The sequence below is a fragment of the Octopus bimaculoides genome, chromosome 10 (genome assembly GCF_001194135.2).
Source record: "Octopus bimaculoides isolate UCB-OBI-ISO-001 chromosome 10, ASM119413v2, whole genome shotgun sequence".
In the NCBI taxonomy this organism is placed as follows: Eukaryota; Metazoa; Mollusca; class Cephalopoda; order Octopoda; family Octopodidae; genus Octopus; species Octopus bimaculoides.
In genome coordinates this window covers 1,214,025-1,231,861 of record NC_068990.1, presented here as the reverse complement: position 1 = coordinate 1,231,861, position 17,837 = coordinate 1,214,025, and the positions used below count along the sequence as shown (strand labels likewise).

The following is a 17,837-nucleotide window of genomic DNA, read 5'->3' as shown; positions in this document are numbered from 1 at the left end:
ACACACACACACACACACACACACACACACACACACACACACACAGAACAGTTGATGTCTTTACTGCCATATTACTCTTGCATCTCAACTTGCTTATGTTCTGCTTTTTAATATAAGTGCAAACATAAAACTTAGAAATATCTATAAAAAAAAATGACTCTGTTTGATCTTCCTTTCAAATCATTGACATTTCCGTCCTTCACAGTTAGGGAAAACAAAAGGTCAGATAAAATACTTTTTACTCTAGAAGGAAATCAAAGGGATATCAAAATTTTGGAAATATAAGGAAGAAAAGAAAACTATCTGAGGAATATGTTTGAAAGAACTCAATATTTAAACCACATTCACAATGAAGAAGTCAGAGAAATATTTTGTGTAGTCAATGAATCTGTAGTTTCGAATGCAATTATGTAAGCAAAGTAATTATTGTTGATTCAATCGAAATTACACCTACTACAGCCAAAGTCAATATTCTACTGCTGAAATGAAAATTCTTGCAATTGAAATAATATTAACAACAGCAAAAGATCACAAGTAGTGGAGAACAGATGACAAAGTTTTGCTAAGAAGGTGAACACTGCAAACTAACTATTGTAAGGAAGAATGATCCAAAATGGGAGGGGTCTTGGGAAGTTTCTGTTGACTTTGTTGGTAAATATCACTTCCCACTTTTTATGGCTAAAAGACCTGACCATGTCATCTGGCACAAAGAAAGTAAAGTGCTAAAGATGATAGAGTCGACGTTTCCCTGGAAGTGAACATGGAATATACTTTCCTCATGAAAAATAGAAAATACAGTGAGTTGGTTGAATTCTGTGAAAACAATGGATCAAGGGCAATATGCTTTCCTATAGGTATAGGTGTTAGAGCTATTTGTTGAGCCAGGATTCAGTCGATGCTCAGATGTCTTTGACTGGCCATGAAGGAGACAAAAGATATTGCCAGAAAATTGTCTGAAGCCACTGAGAAAGCATGCCATTACATCTGGCTCAAAGGAGAGGAGAAATGTTGCAGGAACAAGGACTGCAGATGGTAGAAACATTTGGCCCAGAGTTACAACATCTGACTCAACAAAGCTCATGCTGTTTCGTGGGAATTTTGTCACCCGTATTTGTGGGTGACCCTGAGCAGCTCTGGTATCAAGGTGAAAGGGGTTGAAACACCTTCAGAGTTGCTTCACTGTCTGATGAGATATTCACTCTTTCATTCAGAGATGGAGTAGAGCAGCACTCTCAGTACACAAGCGTTTATTCTAAATGATTAAATGAATCAAAGAAAACCAAAAAGTACAGTTGTGGTGTAGGGTTTAGCTATTGCTCTCATGATTATAAGTTTGTGGATTCAATTTCTGGACCAAGCAACTTGTTGTGTCCTTGGGCAAGGTTCTTCATTTCTCAGTCCATTCAACAGAAAATGAGTAGTAGTTTAGTATTGGTACAGCTTTCTCTTTATCCAACTGTCACATTCTGGATGGTCCATTGGATCAAGGGTGGGAGGGCCAAAAGTATGTCTGTGTCTGCTCATGATTACACTGGTACCTAAAGCAATTAGCAAAAGCATGATACATGCTACCAGGCCATACTCACTCAAAAGTGACAGCTATGGCATTTATTCTAGTAGGAAATACAACTACTTTGTTTCTAATTTTTGGCACAAGGCCAGTAATTTTTGAGGGGCAGGAATAAGTCAATTACATCATCCTACCACTTGTACTTGACTGATACTCTATTTTATCAACCCAAAAAGGATGAAAGGTAAAGTCAACATCAGCAGAATTTGAACTCGGAATATAAAGTGCCAGGAAAAACAAAATGCTGCAAAGCATTTTGCCCAATATGATAAAGATTCTGCCATTACATTCCAGAAACTCAAGAGAGAAAGATAAAGAATCACAGCAAATGATATTTTAAGTTGGATTTTTACATTTGAACTAGAATACGATATCGTTCAACACGGGTAAAAATCTTCACACAAGAAGCTTGTCTAGGATTTTCCATTGCCCAGAAGGCTGGAATGTGAACAAAATACGGATGGTTGGGTCATAGACTGTCTGGCAGAATGACAGCTTCAGACCATTTGTTTCCCCATTGTAGTTTCTTCATTCATTGCTATTGTTTTTCTAAGCTTTGAAGAAGGCATTTCACAATCAAAATATTAGCTTTGAGTTATATATGAATTTATTGAAGATGAGAGGATGAGATAAATTGCATTAATTGTATTGTTAAAATTATTATTAATCATTTAATCAATTCTTGTTTGCAACTTCAGTCAGAATTTTAAATGCAGAGCATTTAAAAGATTGCAAACTGACATGACATAGGTCTGTATCAAAATCTCAAAAGTTTTGTTAAAGCCATGGTTTTGATGAACATTTTGAGGATGAAGAACACACAGAAAGTGAAAGAGCTAAAAGAATGGACCAGCATGAAAATCACAAACAGTCAAAGAATAGAGGAAAATTGGGAGGGATGAGAATGTTAGTAAGCTAGTCCTTGGTGGTGATTCAACAGCTTACTAGTTTGCAGAAGTGGATGGAACCAGTGCTGTCTTAAACCATGCATACACTGGGTAGCTGCCCAGAGGCCTCGTGGGTCTAGGGGTCCAATTCTGATTTTTATATATGATGTGACTTGCTGTCTATAAATATTATAGGGCCTGATACATTGATTTGCCTGGAGGCCTATATTACTACTAAGCCTGGGGTGGAACAATTTCAACAGTGTTGATATTGTCAACAGTACTTTTTCATTGTCAATACTGCAAAGTACTGAATGTTGTGCAATAACAAATGGTGTAAGTATGATTGAATAATTAGAGAGTTTGCTTCACAATCATGAATGCCTAAGCTTGATTCCACTGCTTAACACCATGGACAAGTAAGCTCTAGTCCAGCCAAACTTTGTGAGTTGAACTGCGTAGATGAAAATGATATGTAAGACCATCATATGAACTGCACTGTGACCTCAGCCTTGTTATAAATAATCATACACTGTATCTTACTGAGTTTTATGAGACTTGTGTCTGTGGTATATTCAACCACTTGCACTATAATACAATAAGAGACAGAAACTGTGCAGAAGCATGTAGAGCAGACTGTAATTATAATTAAATAGGGCAAGCTCATCACACATTGTTTGCCAGAGGATTACTTTAACCCTTTAGCATTTAAACCAGCCATATCCAGCTAAAATATTCTACCTGTTTTATGCTGAAACTGGCCAGATCCAGCCTCCCATACCTATCCTACAATGCCGCATTAAAAATAAGGAATCACATCATACAAATCTTGAAACTGCAAGATAACGTATTATTAATTCAAGACACAGTGACTTAATAAACATTACATCTGGCAGAGTAATCTGAGTGCTAAAAGATCAAAGATGCAAGTATTAGTATAATACTCAGCCACTTATAAGTTAATTAGTAGATATTTCAGTTAATCAAACAACAAGTATACTCATTATCAACAACAAGTATACTCATTATCAACAACAAGTATACTCATTATCAACATCATCAAAACGAGGATCCACTGAGTTTATCCTCCCCTCGTTCTCCACCCACCCACCCACCTGTTTATACTGGCTTATATAGAAGACCCAAAAGTGCTGCCCCAATAAAAGCATTGCATGGGGCAAACTGATATCCTCACTTGCCCCACCAGCTACATTCCTGCCCTTGTGCTTTTCTTTGGTGCCCTTCTTCTACAAGGGACAGTGCATGGTTTGCTATACAGTCCAATATTGGGAAGGCACTAATTCTCCATTCTAGAAAAGTTCCCTGTCCAGCAGCTATAAGGTTGCTATAAGAGCAGCTATAAGGGCTTCTACACTGTTAACTCCCACATGTTTGGGGATTTCAATGGTGGTAGAAAATTAAAATAAATTCTGTAGATGATGAAGATGATGCAGAGGCAGTGCTGGTAGAAGTGCTGGTAGAGGTTGTAGATGGTGACGGTAGATACCCCATGACTCAGACCAATACAAGAAGATTTATTTACTGTTTAATTTACAATGTCATAAAAAAGAAACTCAAAAGAGAAAACGACAGATGAAAGTAAAATAAATACATGAATATGCATGTTTAGTCCAATGAAATTCTAATTCTTTGTAATTTGACAAATAGTTAATGGAACCACTTTAATATAATACATACATTTGAAGAGAACTTTATCTTGTCTTTGTATTCTCTCTCTTCTAGTGGATGGAATGTAACTGGCAGATAAAAGGATGTGCCAGTGCTAAGGCTGATGGTCTTGGGATAGGGTGTTAAGAAGAATTTCGTTTCTGGCAATCTGAATAAGAGAATTTAGGAAAAAGAAACATATATATTCTCACAAAATATAAAACAGTTATGGAAAATTTTTAGCAAAGTACAATATTGTTAGGAAATAAAACAGGTAGATCCCTGTCATTTGATAATGAGGATTCAGCTGTTTGATCACCTGTATAACCTGCCATGGAATAAAGATTTAAGTGTTTTGGCATTCTGAAAACATGGACTTTTAACATATTTCTCAGGCAGAAACTGTATGGCATTTAGAAGTATAGGGACAATCCAATCAATAGGTTTCTATAAAATTTCTATCTACTTTATGGGTCAGTTTGAGGCTACAGAAAATTATATTTGTTCTTGATGCCATGCAGGTGGCTCAAATTCAGAAGATTGAGGTTGCAAAAACCATAATGCACCTAAATAGTATTATTCTGTCAAAATACAATATACTTTTATGACAAAACTTCTCATATTATATATATATGTATATAAAATAACGAAGGCTGTTATATGTAGTATAAAACCAAAAAGGAAAAATTCAATTGTCACTAATTGTGACTAAGGCTATATATATATATATATATATATATACAAACATACATACACACACATATATGTATGTATATATATCATCATCAGTTAATGTCCATTTTCCTTGCTGGCATACTTTGGACAGTTTGAAAACTGGTAAGCTGGGGAGCTGCTTCAGGTTCCATTCTGATTTGGCAGAATGAAGAGCCCTCCACAGGAGCTTTTTAAGTTAGTATATATATGGCCGTTGCCAGTACCGCCAGACTGGCCCTCGTGCTGGTGGCATGTAAAAATCACCCACTACACTCTCGGAGTGGTTGGCGTTACGATGGGCATCCAGCTGTAGAAACTCTGCCAAATCAGATTGGAGTCTGAAGTAGCCATCTGCTTTGCCAGTCCTCAGTCAAATCGTCCAACCCATGCTAGCATGGAAAGCGAATATTAAACGATGATGATGATATATATATACAGAGGATTTAAGTGTGAGTTCCTATAAATTTTATGTTTTTCATAATACATGGCATGCTATACAAGCTCATCCAACTATAGTACTATCAGAAGCATGAAAAATATAGAAGCTCACATTTAAAGCTTCTGTATATTAAATGGTATTTATCTCTCACGGGATAGAGTAACTTTCTTGTTGCTCCCACCCATAATGTATGTATGTATGTATGTATATGTATGCATGTATGTAATATAGATATATACTACAGGCCAAATGAAAAGCACCCAGTATACTCTGTAAAGTCGTTGGCATTAGAAAGGGCATCCAGCCATAGAAACAATGCCAAAACAGACAGACAGAGCCTGGCACAGCTCTCCAATCAGTTGGCAAAATTGAAACACTAGCATACCATCCAGCAGGGAATGTATACACTCCAGAATCCAGGAAACAAGCCTTATGTGCCTATGGCTTGGGAAGGACCTTTGATCCTTATATATAGATAGATAGATAGATAGATAGATAGATAGATAGATAGATAGATAGATAGATAGATAACGGCTACCTCTGAAGAGTACAGGGTTACGTAATAAGGCAATCCATTGAACCCCTAGTGCAAAACCAAATGGCAAGCTTGGTTATAATGGATATATAATACTGGGGTTGCTTTGCTTGAGTGTACTTTTCAAAGCAGTGCCCCAGCATGGCTGTAATTCAATAACAACTGAAACAAGTAAAAGAAGAAATAAGCTTAAGGACAAATTAGTTCTCAAAGTGAGGCTTAGATCAATTGAATGGAACCAAATATTTTACTACCACTAATTCTATCAACATCAGTGTACAAAGAGTGAAGCAGATTATAATAGGAACTGAACCCAGATTCCAGTGAAACACAAAACCCTAAGTCCTAAGAAGTCATACAGTTGGAGAGTCATCTATTTCTACAAAATTATCATTTTTTTGCCAATCAAATTTTTAATAACAATAATCCTATATTATGTAATTATAGATAATCATAAGATATTTTTTTTTAAATTACCAATAATGCATTATTATTTCAAAATAGTAGATCATCATTTCTGTCCAATTTGTATTTTTTGTTTTGTTGGGTTTTTGAGCCTTTTTTGTTACTTGTTTGTATGGTTTTGCTTTGTTTTGATATTGAGGACAGGTTGTACATGTTTTTAATTTTTATATGCTTTTTTTTTTCCATTCAGAAGGAAAAGGTTTTGCTATTATTCTAATTATTTTCTTTACATTTCTTTTCTTTCGTAATAATTTTCCATGTTCAATATTGCTTACATTCATCTTAATATGTTTTTAAACATTCAGAAGAAAATAAAAAAAAATTTTACATTTTTTTTTTGCTGTGTTTATTTATTTACTTTTTACCCTAAAGTTGAAATTAGTTTCTGAGTTTATCAATTTTTTAGTGCAATAAATTCTTAACTGTAATTTGCACAGATATAATGATGATGTTTTAATCTAAAATCCTACAGATAACTCTAAAGATTTATGACTTGGCCAACGTAACGCATCGAGCTGCACAAGCCAAAGCAAGTGATATTTTTCAAACTTGACAGAGGGTGTTCCCTCTCCTTCATAGCATGATTACATTTTTAAGGAAAACAGAAAATAATATATTTTTACAAGAGAAAAGTTTTTTTTAATTTTTGTTTTTATATAAAAATAAATAATGACATCACTGTTTGCAACAGAAAAAAAGAAATTAAAAAATGCATTTTTTTTTTACTTTATTTTCCTCTGTTCAAACTAATAATTATTCAATTACATGCAAGATCAGTAAATAAAATGTGTGCAACAAGTTATTGTCAATAATTTACAAAGTAGAAGCAGCAAAAAAAAAAAAATTAAAGAAAACAAGAATAAAGAAAATACAGAATATAAACAGAAAAGAAAAGCAAAAAATAAAACCAGCTTATGGACAATATTTTAATCTAGTTCAAATTCTCATTTAGTGATTACTAATTGAACATAAAATTACTCTTAAAATATGGAAGTAATTTACACAAGAAAATTTCATATAAACCATAGCAGCAAAAACGAAAAAAGCAAAGACAACATGCTAATAATATATTACAAAGACACATGCTATAAAATATTGTGTTTGGAGTCCTGGAAAATAACTGAAATACAGACAGGACAAACTTTGCAAAAAACATACATTTCTCCAGTTAATGAGGATTTAGCTGGATGCTGTCATATTAAATTTAGTGAAATTGTAGGCCTTGACATGGATAGGGAACAATAGGGAAAATGGCATTGGTAGCACAGCGTCTTTTATATTGTTGACTGCACCTTACAGAAACAGGAGAAGGTATTGAAGAAGTGTAGAGAATGAATACACTAAAAATACAAAACAATCATCTAGTTCTTCTTATGTAGTCATCTATTATCAGACAATTTTTGTGAAATTACATTAAATGTTCCTTTTGAGAAACATCTACCAATGAGTAATTTTAATCATCAACCTTTCTGACATAGAGTATGAACAGAAGGGCCACTGAATGAGATTAACTCCCAGATGCAAGTTAGATTAACAACCTATCAATTAAACAGTGCTGCCACTATCTGCAGCTGTTAATAGTTCATCCTATTGTACTTATAGCAAAGTGAACTGGTCTATTGAACACAAAAACAGACAGGAGGAAACACGATTACTGGTCTGCATCAGTGCAGAATAAAATCGATTGTTTTGGGGAAGAAGTAAATTCTAACATCTCAGACAAAGTCCTTTGTATTCCTTAACCCTTGAGCATTTAGGCTGGCCATATCCAACCCAAATATTGTACTTGTTTCATGTCCAAACTGATCAGATTTGACCTCTCACACCTCCCTTACAATGTCATAGCAAAAATATACAATCACATCATTGAAATCTTGAAGACATGAGATGATGCATGATTAATTGAAAACAAAGTGAATAAATGAGCATTACATATGACAGAGCAATCTGGATGCTAAAGGGTTAATGCATTACAAAATCAGTAGGAAAGTAGCAGTTTGTATAGACAAGAATCAAAATGGAAATATAAGCAATGAAATGAATAAATAAAACATATGCTGTTGGTGGTGGGGAATTGTATTTTGTATCAGGTGTACTCTAATTGTGCAGCTCTGTGATTAAAAGCCTCTAGTACTTTTAGTTGAGCAAATGCTGTTATTGGAGTGATATGAACATAGATGAATTTTAGCACTTGGCAAAACCTTTTTCTAGCATGATAATGCAGGGAACATTTATTTATTTATTTTCATTTTTTTATTTTTTGTAAAGTCCATCATGTGTCACTAAAAAACCCATGTCACAGGTATCACCATCTCTTGACTAAGACTGCATTGCTCATTATGTTCTAATCATATCCATTTGTTTTAAGATGGTAGGATGTAGCTTAAGAGAATTTAGCTGCTATTTCTGACAGATAATGTGTCTGACAGTAGCTTCCTTATCAACTCAAGAAAGGTATTTGTTGATGCACTTTGTGATAAGCTGAAGATTTACATTTTTGAAGAGGGCATTTCACCAGAGAAAACAATATGAGGCACTAAGTATTTAGGCCATAATTACAACAGAGTACTAGAGGAAAGATAAATTTCTTTCAGCTAATTTCTTAGTACCCTTTAACTCAAAAATCTATGGGGCAGCAGCAGGGGTCTTGAAATCATGTTATTTTCCACATGTTAAAACAGTGAGAGGGAATAAACAACATTCTCAATACAATGACTCTATGATAAATTTGGGCTCTAGAAGACTTATTTAACTCAATTTAGTCCATTTTTTTTTTTTGTAGAAATATGTTTACTTAGTAATTAGTTCGTTCGTTTCTTGAAATTCTGGCTCAAGCTCAGGATTTCAAACCTTGGATTTCTGATTTGCTTGACCTCTCACTACACACGAATACATCAGTTTGGCAAGTAGAGCCAATGCTGGTCGGATGCCTATCCTTCAGGAAAGCCATTACAAATTGCATCTGTAATGAGCAATGCTTTAATCGAACATTGTAAATATAATCAAATTATTATTGTATATTTAAGATTGTAAATATTTAATCGATATAGCTACTTCACCCCTTTTATGTTTGTCTGTCCTTGTTCGTCCTCCTCTTTGCAGTGCCTTTATGGCAGATATTTATGAAATAAAGTAGAGCCAATATACTACTGTAGGAGCTTATTTGGCCCTACCTGCTGAGATTCAAAACCGAATCCACACACTTCTCTCTCGGATGTTTCATGCTCTCTGTGCCCTTGTTCTAGACACAACTCACTTCTGTAAGACCCTAGGCTGGTCACGTATATATAGAGTTGCTTGTTTCTTGCTACGTTCCAGCATGCCACACTGTGTCATTCTTGCTAACAACAGCAAATGTCCACAACCACAGTGCCAGATACGTTTTGCCTCAGCACCATTTTCAAGGCATTTCACACTTCATGCATACTTGCTTGAAAAATTTCACATCTCATGGATTGAGAATGCACTCACTCACTTGCCTCAGCTTATTCTGCAGCTGCACAGTCTATTACTCATGTATACGCACTCACACAAATGCTTACTCACACGACGCTCACTCATGCTGACTTAGTCATGCAAAGACTGCATATGTTGCACTTACATTATTCAGACTCACTCGAATCAGGCAAAGTGATACTACACTATTTGGACTCACTCAAACACATACCTGTCCCATATACATTCACATGATTCTCTCTCTCTTGATATGCACTATTTTACTCAGCCTTGCATCACATTCTTCTGCAACAAAATGTTTCATACTTTTCACAATTCTGAACGTCGTTTTCACATTTTTTTTTTCTTTTTTGCATGTTGTACAGTGCTTCAAATTTTCATTACTGGCTGTCCTGAAAGATCGGCCTTTTCCGTAACACCTACATGATCTTCACTAGGGTGTTAAGGTTAGGGTTTTTTGTTGTATTCCTCTCGGGAGACTCGCAGAGAAAAGACAACGAGTTGTACAATATAGTTATTACATTTATTATTTAATTACAAAGAACGCACTCACCGAATGTTCGTTATTAATAAACAAGAATCATGTCCTCGCCATATATATCAATAACCTTTGACTTCCACAGTCATTCAAAACAACAATGAAAACAAGGAACTCAGACGAACCACATTGAAACACGGGACCTCAGATGAACAATAAATCCAACAGTCCATATAACAGTTTTAGTATCAGGATTAGGGGTTTAGGGTTAGTGTTAGGGTTACAGTTAGGGACGGAATTCCCTAATCCTAATCCTATATTTATTCTGGAAAAATTTTAGAAATATGTTGCAGATGTTTAAAGTTTGATCATTTTTACCCAATCAGAAAAGAGGATTTGAAAGCTAGCATTTTCTGCATGATAGTTGTCTCACAAAATGAAAGCAAAGTGAAAGTAATTACATGTGAAATCAAGAGAGAAGGAGGGGAGCAACATATGTGAGAGATATAAAAATACAGAGGAAAACGAGAGAGAATGTGTTATATAGAGAGAAAGAGGAGGAAAGCGAACATCCAACATAAAGCTGACCATGGGTGAAACAGAACCCTTCAAGGTGTAAACCAGCAACCAGAATTGTTTGCCCTGATGATGTGGTGGTGGTCATGGCAAAACTAGGAAATTGAAGTTATTTGAAATGAACTGTGACATTGTCACTTGAGTCTCTGCAATGGAGACCTTTGTGTGCTCCTCATTTAATTGATGATTCTTATGCAATTTTCTGCACCTAGTTGATGGGTCCTATGCAGTTTTCTGCTAGTATACAAAGGTCAGTTAAAAAGTTCACAGGCTGACCAAGATACTCTCATGGAATGTGACCAAATGCGATTTATTTTGCAACATAGTCCTCCTCGTGGTCCATACACATTTTCCACCGGTGTTGCAGTGCTTGGATCCCGTTGGTCCAAAATGTCATCAACAGTAGATACGACTGCGATACTGGTTCTCAGCCAAGTATTTTTTCATGTTGGGGAACAGATGATAGTCAGATAGGGCTAAATCAGGAGAACAGGGAGACTGATCAACCAGTTCAAAGTCACAGTCATGCAAAGCGGTCATTGAAACCAAGGACTTGTATGCTGGGGTATTGTCTTAATGAAACAAGACAGTTTTTATCAGTTTGGTCATGATAGCCTTTTGTAATTGTCTCAGCAAGTTGGCATAGTACTCTCCATTGATGGTGTGGCCCTTTTTAAGATAGTCAATGAACAAAATGCTTTTTACATCCCCAAAAGACTGAAGCTCTCACCTTTCCTGCAGATGAAACAGTATTGGCCTTCTTCGAAGCAGGTGAGGAGGGGCATTTCCACTGCATGGATTGTTTCTTTGTTTATGGTCTAAAGTGATGAATCTAACACTTATCCTGATTTAGGAAACATTCAAGGAAACCAGCTGGATCTGCTTCAAACAATGTCAGATTTTCCAATGATTTGATCAGCTTGGTGCATTTTTGAACGGGTGTCAGAAAATGTGGCACCCACCATGCAGAAACCTTTGTAATACCAAGTTCATTGTGCAGAATATTCTTCATTCTCTCATGGGATATGCTAATAGCATTGGCTATTTGATGTATTGTCAATGCCCTGTCATCCATCAGTATGTGGTGAACACAACCAATGTTTTCCTCAGTGGTGGCAGTTGCATGATCTCCAGACCTTGGGTCATCTTCAAGACTCTCCCTTCCCCTCCAATATACAACCACCTACTTTTGCACCATTGATAAAGCTGGAGCACATTCCCTAACATAGCAACTGTATCAGCATGAATGTCCTCGGGGGCTGAACCCTTTTTCTGCAGTTACTTGATAACAACATGATACCAAATTTTGTTTGTTTTCAAGAGAAGTTGCTACCAGTTACTTTTGAAGTGTTCTTTGAAGTCAGATATCAATTTACCGGAAAAGAAGCAATGCAGTGACTAATAAGAAATGTTGACATTAACACATGCAACATTTCACAGCTCTAGCATTACTCTTTCATAGTCATCCTATGAACTTTTCAGCACGCCCTTGTATACTATGCTTGTTTGTACAAAATTGCTGTGATATAGAATTAAATCTTGGGGTTCTGATTTCTCTGCAGCCTGAAGAAGTCAATGCCCACACATTGTTATATGAAAATTTTCCGAGAAGCCATTTCCTGCATGAGCAACATCAAAATAGCTACATACATTTGGAAGAAGACGCAGTTCATCCAATTTTACCCTCTCAAAGCAAAACAGCGATTTCAATTCAGCAGGCCATCTGTAAGCTTTGCTGTGTGCGCAGCCATTGTCAAAGTGACTCCCTGCATTATGCAAGTGAATAACAGACAAGACAACCTGTTCCTTGAAAGTCATTGAAATTGTCATCCGTCGCTAAAATAATAAATAAACTAAAATTATAATTATTAGAGTTGACGCAAATAACAAAGTTTAATTAGTGAGGACATTCATTTTCTGGGCAAACAAAACAAAATTAAGGGAGAACTAAGGCGATGTGATGGCAATTGAGGAAATAGTTTCAGCTTCCTTACATTTCCTCCTTTTGATGTTTTCTTTTTATTGGATTTTTTTGTGTTTGATTTTCTCACTACATTTTATTGTTATTGTTATTGTTGTAGTTGTTTTATAAATTTCAGGAGGGGTAGGTAATGGTGGGAGCAGTGGTGGTTGTCGTCATCGTAGTCATCATTGTCATCATCATGGTGGAGATAATAAACACCACCAAAAAAAAAAAAAGATTAACAATAAAATTTGAAATTGAATCACTTTTCCTGATTATTTTGTAAAATGTATTCTGACAAGAAATACTTGCAGAATGAAGAAATTTTCACACACACACACACACATGCACACATACACATGCACACACAAATGTGCATGCATGCACGTGCAAGCACACACATGCACACATTTGCACACATTTGCACATGTGTGCACACACACACAATAACGTTTGCATATTTTTATAAGGAATCAGTACCCTCATAGGAATCATAGACTTCTCTATGCACACACATGCCCACACACACACACACACACATGCATACAGATGTGCAAATGCATGCAAACACACACACACACACATATACATATAAAAACACAGGCTTAAACACTCACACATATGAAACATACTGTTGCTTATTCATGGTTGTCCATGGAATCCTACAATGACCATCTTTTTCATTCATGGATCTTGTATGACTGTGTGGTAAGAAGCCTGCTTCTCAACCACATGGTTCCAGGTGCAGTTCCACTGTATGGCACCCTGGACAAGCTTTTTTCTACAATAACCCTGGGTCAATCAAAATCTTGAGAGTGAATTAGGTAGATGGAAACCGAAAGAATTCTATCATTCATTTATTCTTTCATGTAGGTTTGTATGTATGTATGTATGTATGTAGGTAGGTATGTATGTAGGTAGGTAGGTATGTATGTATGTATGTATGTAGGTAGGTAGGTATGTATGTATGTATGTAGGTAGGTATGTATGTATGTATGTATGTACAGATAGATGGATGCATGTATGTATGTCTTTGTGCTTGTGTTTGTCATCCACCACCCCTCAACAACCAGTGCTGGTTTGTTTACATCCCTGTAACTTAGAATTTCAGTAAAAAGAAACTGACAGAATAAGTACCAGACTTTTAAAAAAACACAACTACACTGATCAATTTGTTCGGCTAAACTCTTTTAGGCAGTGCTTCAGCATGGTCGCAGTCCGATGACTGAAACAAGTAGTTAATAAAAAGTAAATGAAAGACCGAATGTGCATCTTTGATCACAGGCAGGACCTATAAACATTCAACCCATTAGCATTCAGAATACTCTGTCAAATGTTATGCTTATTAATCCACATTGAATTAATCATGCATTATCTAATAGCTTTGAGATTATGATGATGTAATTGTTTACTTTTAGAATGACGTAAGTTGAGCAAGTGTGGAAAACAAGATCTGATCAGTTTGAACAGCAAACAAGAATATATTCTCCAGTTATGGTCACTTTAAATGCTAAAGGGTTGGCTTGAAAGCCTACATGTAACTCTGATTAAAAGCTTCTTTTAGTTTGACTGTGAATCTCTTATGTGCTGGGATCCTGTCTTGACAGATGACTAGAAGGTTCTTCCAGGTCTGTGAAAGGTTACCAAGGTCTAAATGTGTCAAGGTGTACAGGGCATTAATGTATTAGCTGTATGCAGTCCATGTCTCACATCCATACAAAAGAGTGGAAACAAATTTCACAAATCACAGGTATGGATTAGTGCAGGTGTGGATTACTGAAGGTGCAAATTGATGAGGTGTGGGTTGGTGCAGTTGTGGCTGAGTAGTTAAGAAGCTTGCCTGCCAACCATATGGTCTTCGATTCCATCCCAGTACATGACACCTCAGACAAGTATCTTTAACTATAGCCCCAGGATGATAAAACAAAGCCTTGTGAGTGGATTTGGTTGATGGAAACTGAATGAAGCCTGTTATATATATGTTTATAAATGTTTGTATGTGTGTGGGGGGCATGTGTATCCTTGTCTTCACATCACATGACAGCTGCAAATGAGCATCTTGTAATTGTGGAAATCAAAGAACTGTCATTTGTGGTTTGACATTAAACTTACTCATACGTAAACTTCTGGATCTTCATCAATAAATTCTTTATGACAATACATTTGGTATATTCCATTCCAGGAATCCACTTCTTCCATTCTATTGGGGAGGATATCTCTGCACCACATTTCTTGATAGTATATTTGATTTTGGGAAAGCTTGGTAATGGTTGTTTAACTATACAGTCTCCCAATTTCTTTATCTGGTGACTTCTTATTAATGCAACCGGCATTTCTGCAGCCTGAAATAATGAAAGACATATAGTTAGTTTTATAGAAATTACACTACCATCATCATCATCATTTTATTATTATCATTATTATTATTATTATTATTATTATTATTATTATTATTGTCATTTACTTTTAATCTGCATGTTTGTTACATTCACTCATCAAGACACACCCTTGGGCGAGTGAAGGATAAGAGAAGTTACAGTATGACTGAAAGCTTGGGAGGGGAAGTAGCAGGGGAAGTAGCAAAATATCTTCATGTAATACAACACAGACATTTAAATTGATAGGGTTTTTTTAAGGATGTGGGCAGTACTTGTCAGCACATTCTTTTGGATTTCTTTGAGACATGGATCTCCTGGGACGTTATCTAGATGTTTCTAACATCCTTTCTTTATCATACCTACAATGACAGAAACAGTTCTCGCTTTAAGATGTCACATCTTTTGTGTTTCAATTTCCAGGTCTTTATATTTACTAAATTTGTCAAATTCCTTTACAGATATATTTTTATCAGTGAGAACACTTACATCTATTAGTCTATTATTATTATTATTATTATTATTATTATTATTATTATTATTATTATTATTATTATTATTATCATTATTTAAGCTCAAGAGCTGGTAGAAAATCTCTGGGAAAGATGCTTAGCAGTATTTTGTCCATCTTTACATTCTGAGTTCAAATTCTACTGAGGTCGACTTTGTCTTTCATCCTTTCAGGGTCAATAAAATAAGTACCAGTTGAACACTGGGGTCGATGTAATCAACTTATTCACTCACCAAAATTTTCTGGTCTTGTGCCAAAATTTGAAACAATTATTCTCATTATTATTATTATTATTATTATTATTATTATTATTATTATTATTATTATTATTATTACTATTATTAGCGTCATCATTATAGCTATTATTACTGTAATTATTATTATTACTCCCTCTTTAAAGAAATTGAAGACTGTGTCTCTTGATTTACCACTGAAGCATCACTTTGGCTAAATAAGCTCTTCGATTCTCTTAGGTTGTCCATAATTGCAGTTATTTTCGGTTATTTTAAAACATTCTATTATATTTTTCAGATACTTACAATCATTATTACTATATAATAAATTCTAAAGACTGAAAAGTCTTCTGCTGGACTTACAGACTTGCTGGCTAGATTCCCTCGATATATATGTTCTGCCTGTGATGTTTCCTTTATAACTTTTCCTATAATTTCATAACTGCAATTAGGTTTATAGTGTGGAAATTTTAAATTAGTCTAGCAATCACTGATTTGAGAAATTCAGATATATATATAATTAAAAGTATATATATTGTATGTTTACAGAGGAAGGGGAAATTTGTTTGGCACTGGAACAGGAGAGACTCACTTTGTATGAAACCATGAGAACTAAATTTGAATATTATGGGATTGTGTGTATATATAGATATGTATATATATATAGATGTACACACACACACACATGCACACGCACACACACACACACACAGAGGCATATACCCACTTGAACACACATACACATGTACATACACAAAGACAGACACAAACACACACACATATAGAGAAAGAGAGCAATAAAAATAAATAGGAAATATGCATACACACACAAACATATATACTTATACACACATACACACACATCTTTTATCTTCTACTTGTTTCAGTCAGTTGACTGTGGCCATGCTGGGGCATTGCCTTGAAGGGTTTTAGTTGAATGAATCAACCCCCAAGACTTCATTTTTAAGCCTGCTACTTATTATAGTGGTTTCTTTTTCCCAACTGCTAAGTTTTAAGGATGTAAACACACCAACACCGGTTGTCAAGCAGCAGTGGGGGACAAATGCAAACACAGAGACACACACACACACACACACACACACATGTATATATACACGACGGGCTTCTTTCAGTTTCCGTCTACCAAATCCACTCACAAGGCTTTGGTTAGCCTAGGGCTATAGTAGAAGACACTTGCCCAAAGTGTCATGCAGTGGGACTGAATCCAGAACCATGTGGTTGTGAAGCAAACTTCTTACAATGTTTGGTTTTCCATGTTAGCATGAGTTGGATGAGAACCATTTGAGGTATCACTTGATGCCCAGATGCCCTGCCTGTCACAAACCTTTATCATTTTTTCAGATAAGGGACTCTTTTTATTCCACTGCTCTTCAAAAGCTTTGAGTGACCAACTTTAATATCAATGAGGAATGTGAACATCGCATCACCCTTTCACTCAGGCGGTGACCAGTGGAGTTGTGGAATGTCAACATTTGCGCATTTAAGCACACACACACACATATATGACGGGCTTCTTTCCATTTCCATCTACCAAATCCACTCACAAAGCTTTGGTCAGCCCAAGGTTACAGTTGAAAACATTTGCCCAAGATGTCACACAGTGGAGCTGAACCCAGAACCATGTAATTGAGAAGAAAGCTTCTTACCTGATACACATATTCACATAAACACACACATGCACCCACACACACATACATATACACGTAATGTGGCTGTGTGGTAAGAAGCTTGCTTCCCAACCACATGCTTCAGGGTTCAGTCACACTGCGCAGCACCTTGTGCAGGTGCCTTCTACTTTGCCTCGGGTTGACCAAAATTTTGTGAATAGATTTCATAGACAGAAACTGAAAAATGCCCATCTCATATATAAAAATATATATATGGGAGAATTTACGAAAAAACAGCAGACAAAGACAGGTGGTGTAAACAACAAATGGATGTATTAG

The 17,837-nt window shown here is 35.7% G+C and overlaps 1 protein-coding gene across 1 annotated transcript in view; it reads right to left on the bottom strand.

The window, feature by feature from the left end:
• LOC128248904 (cilia- and flagella-associated protein 65-like) overlaps positions 1 to 17,837 on the bottom strand; it is a 217,453-nt gene that overhangs the window by 98,571 nt on the left and 101,045 nt on the right. Inside the window, exons 4-5 of the mRNA XM_052971189.1 lie at positions 14,864 to 15,093; positions 4,156 to 4,294 (exon numbers count right to left, since the gene is read on the bottom strand). Coding sequence (XP_052827149.1) covers positions 4,156 to 4,294; positions 14,864 to 15,093 — 369 coding nt within the window. The remainder of the gene's footprint in view (positions 1 to 4,155; positions 4,295 to 14,863; positions 15,094 to 17,837) is intronic.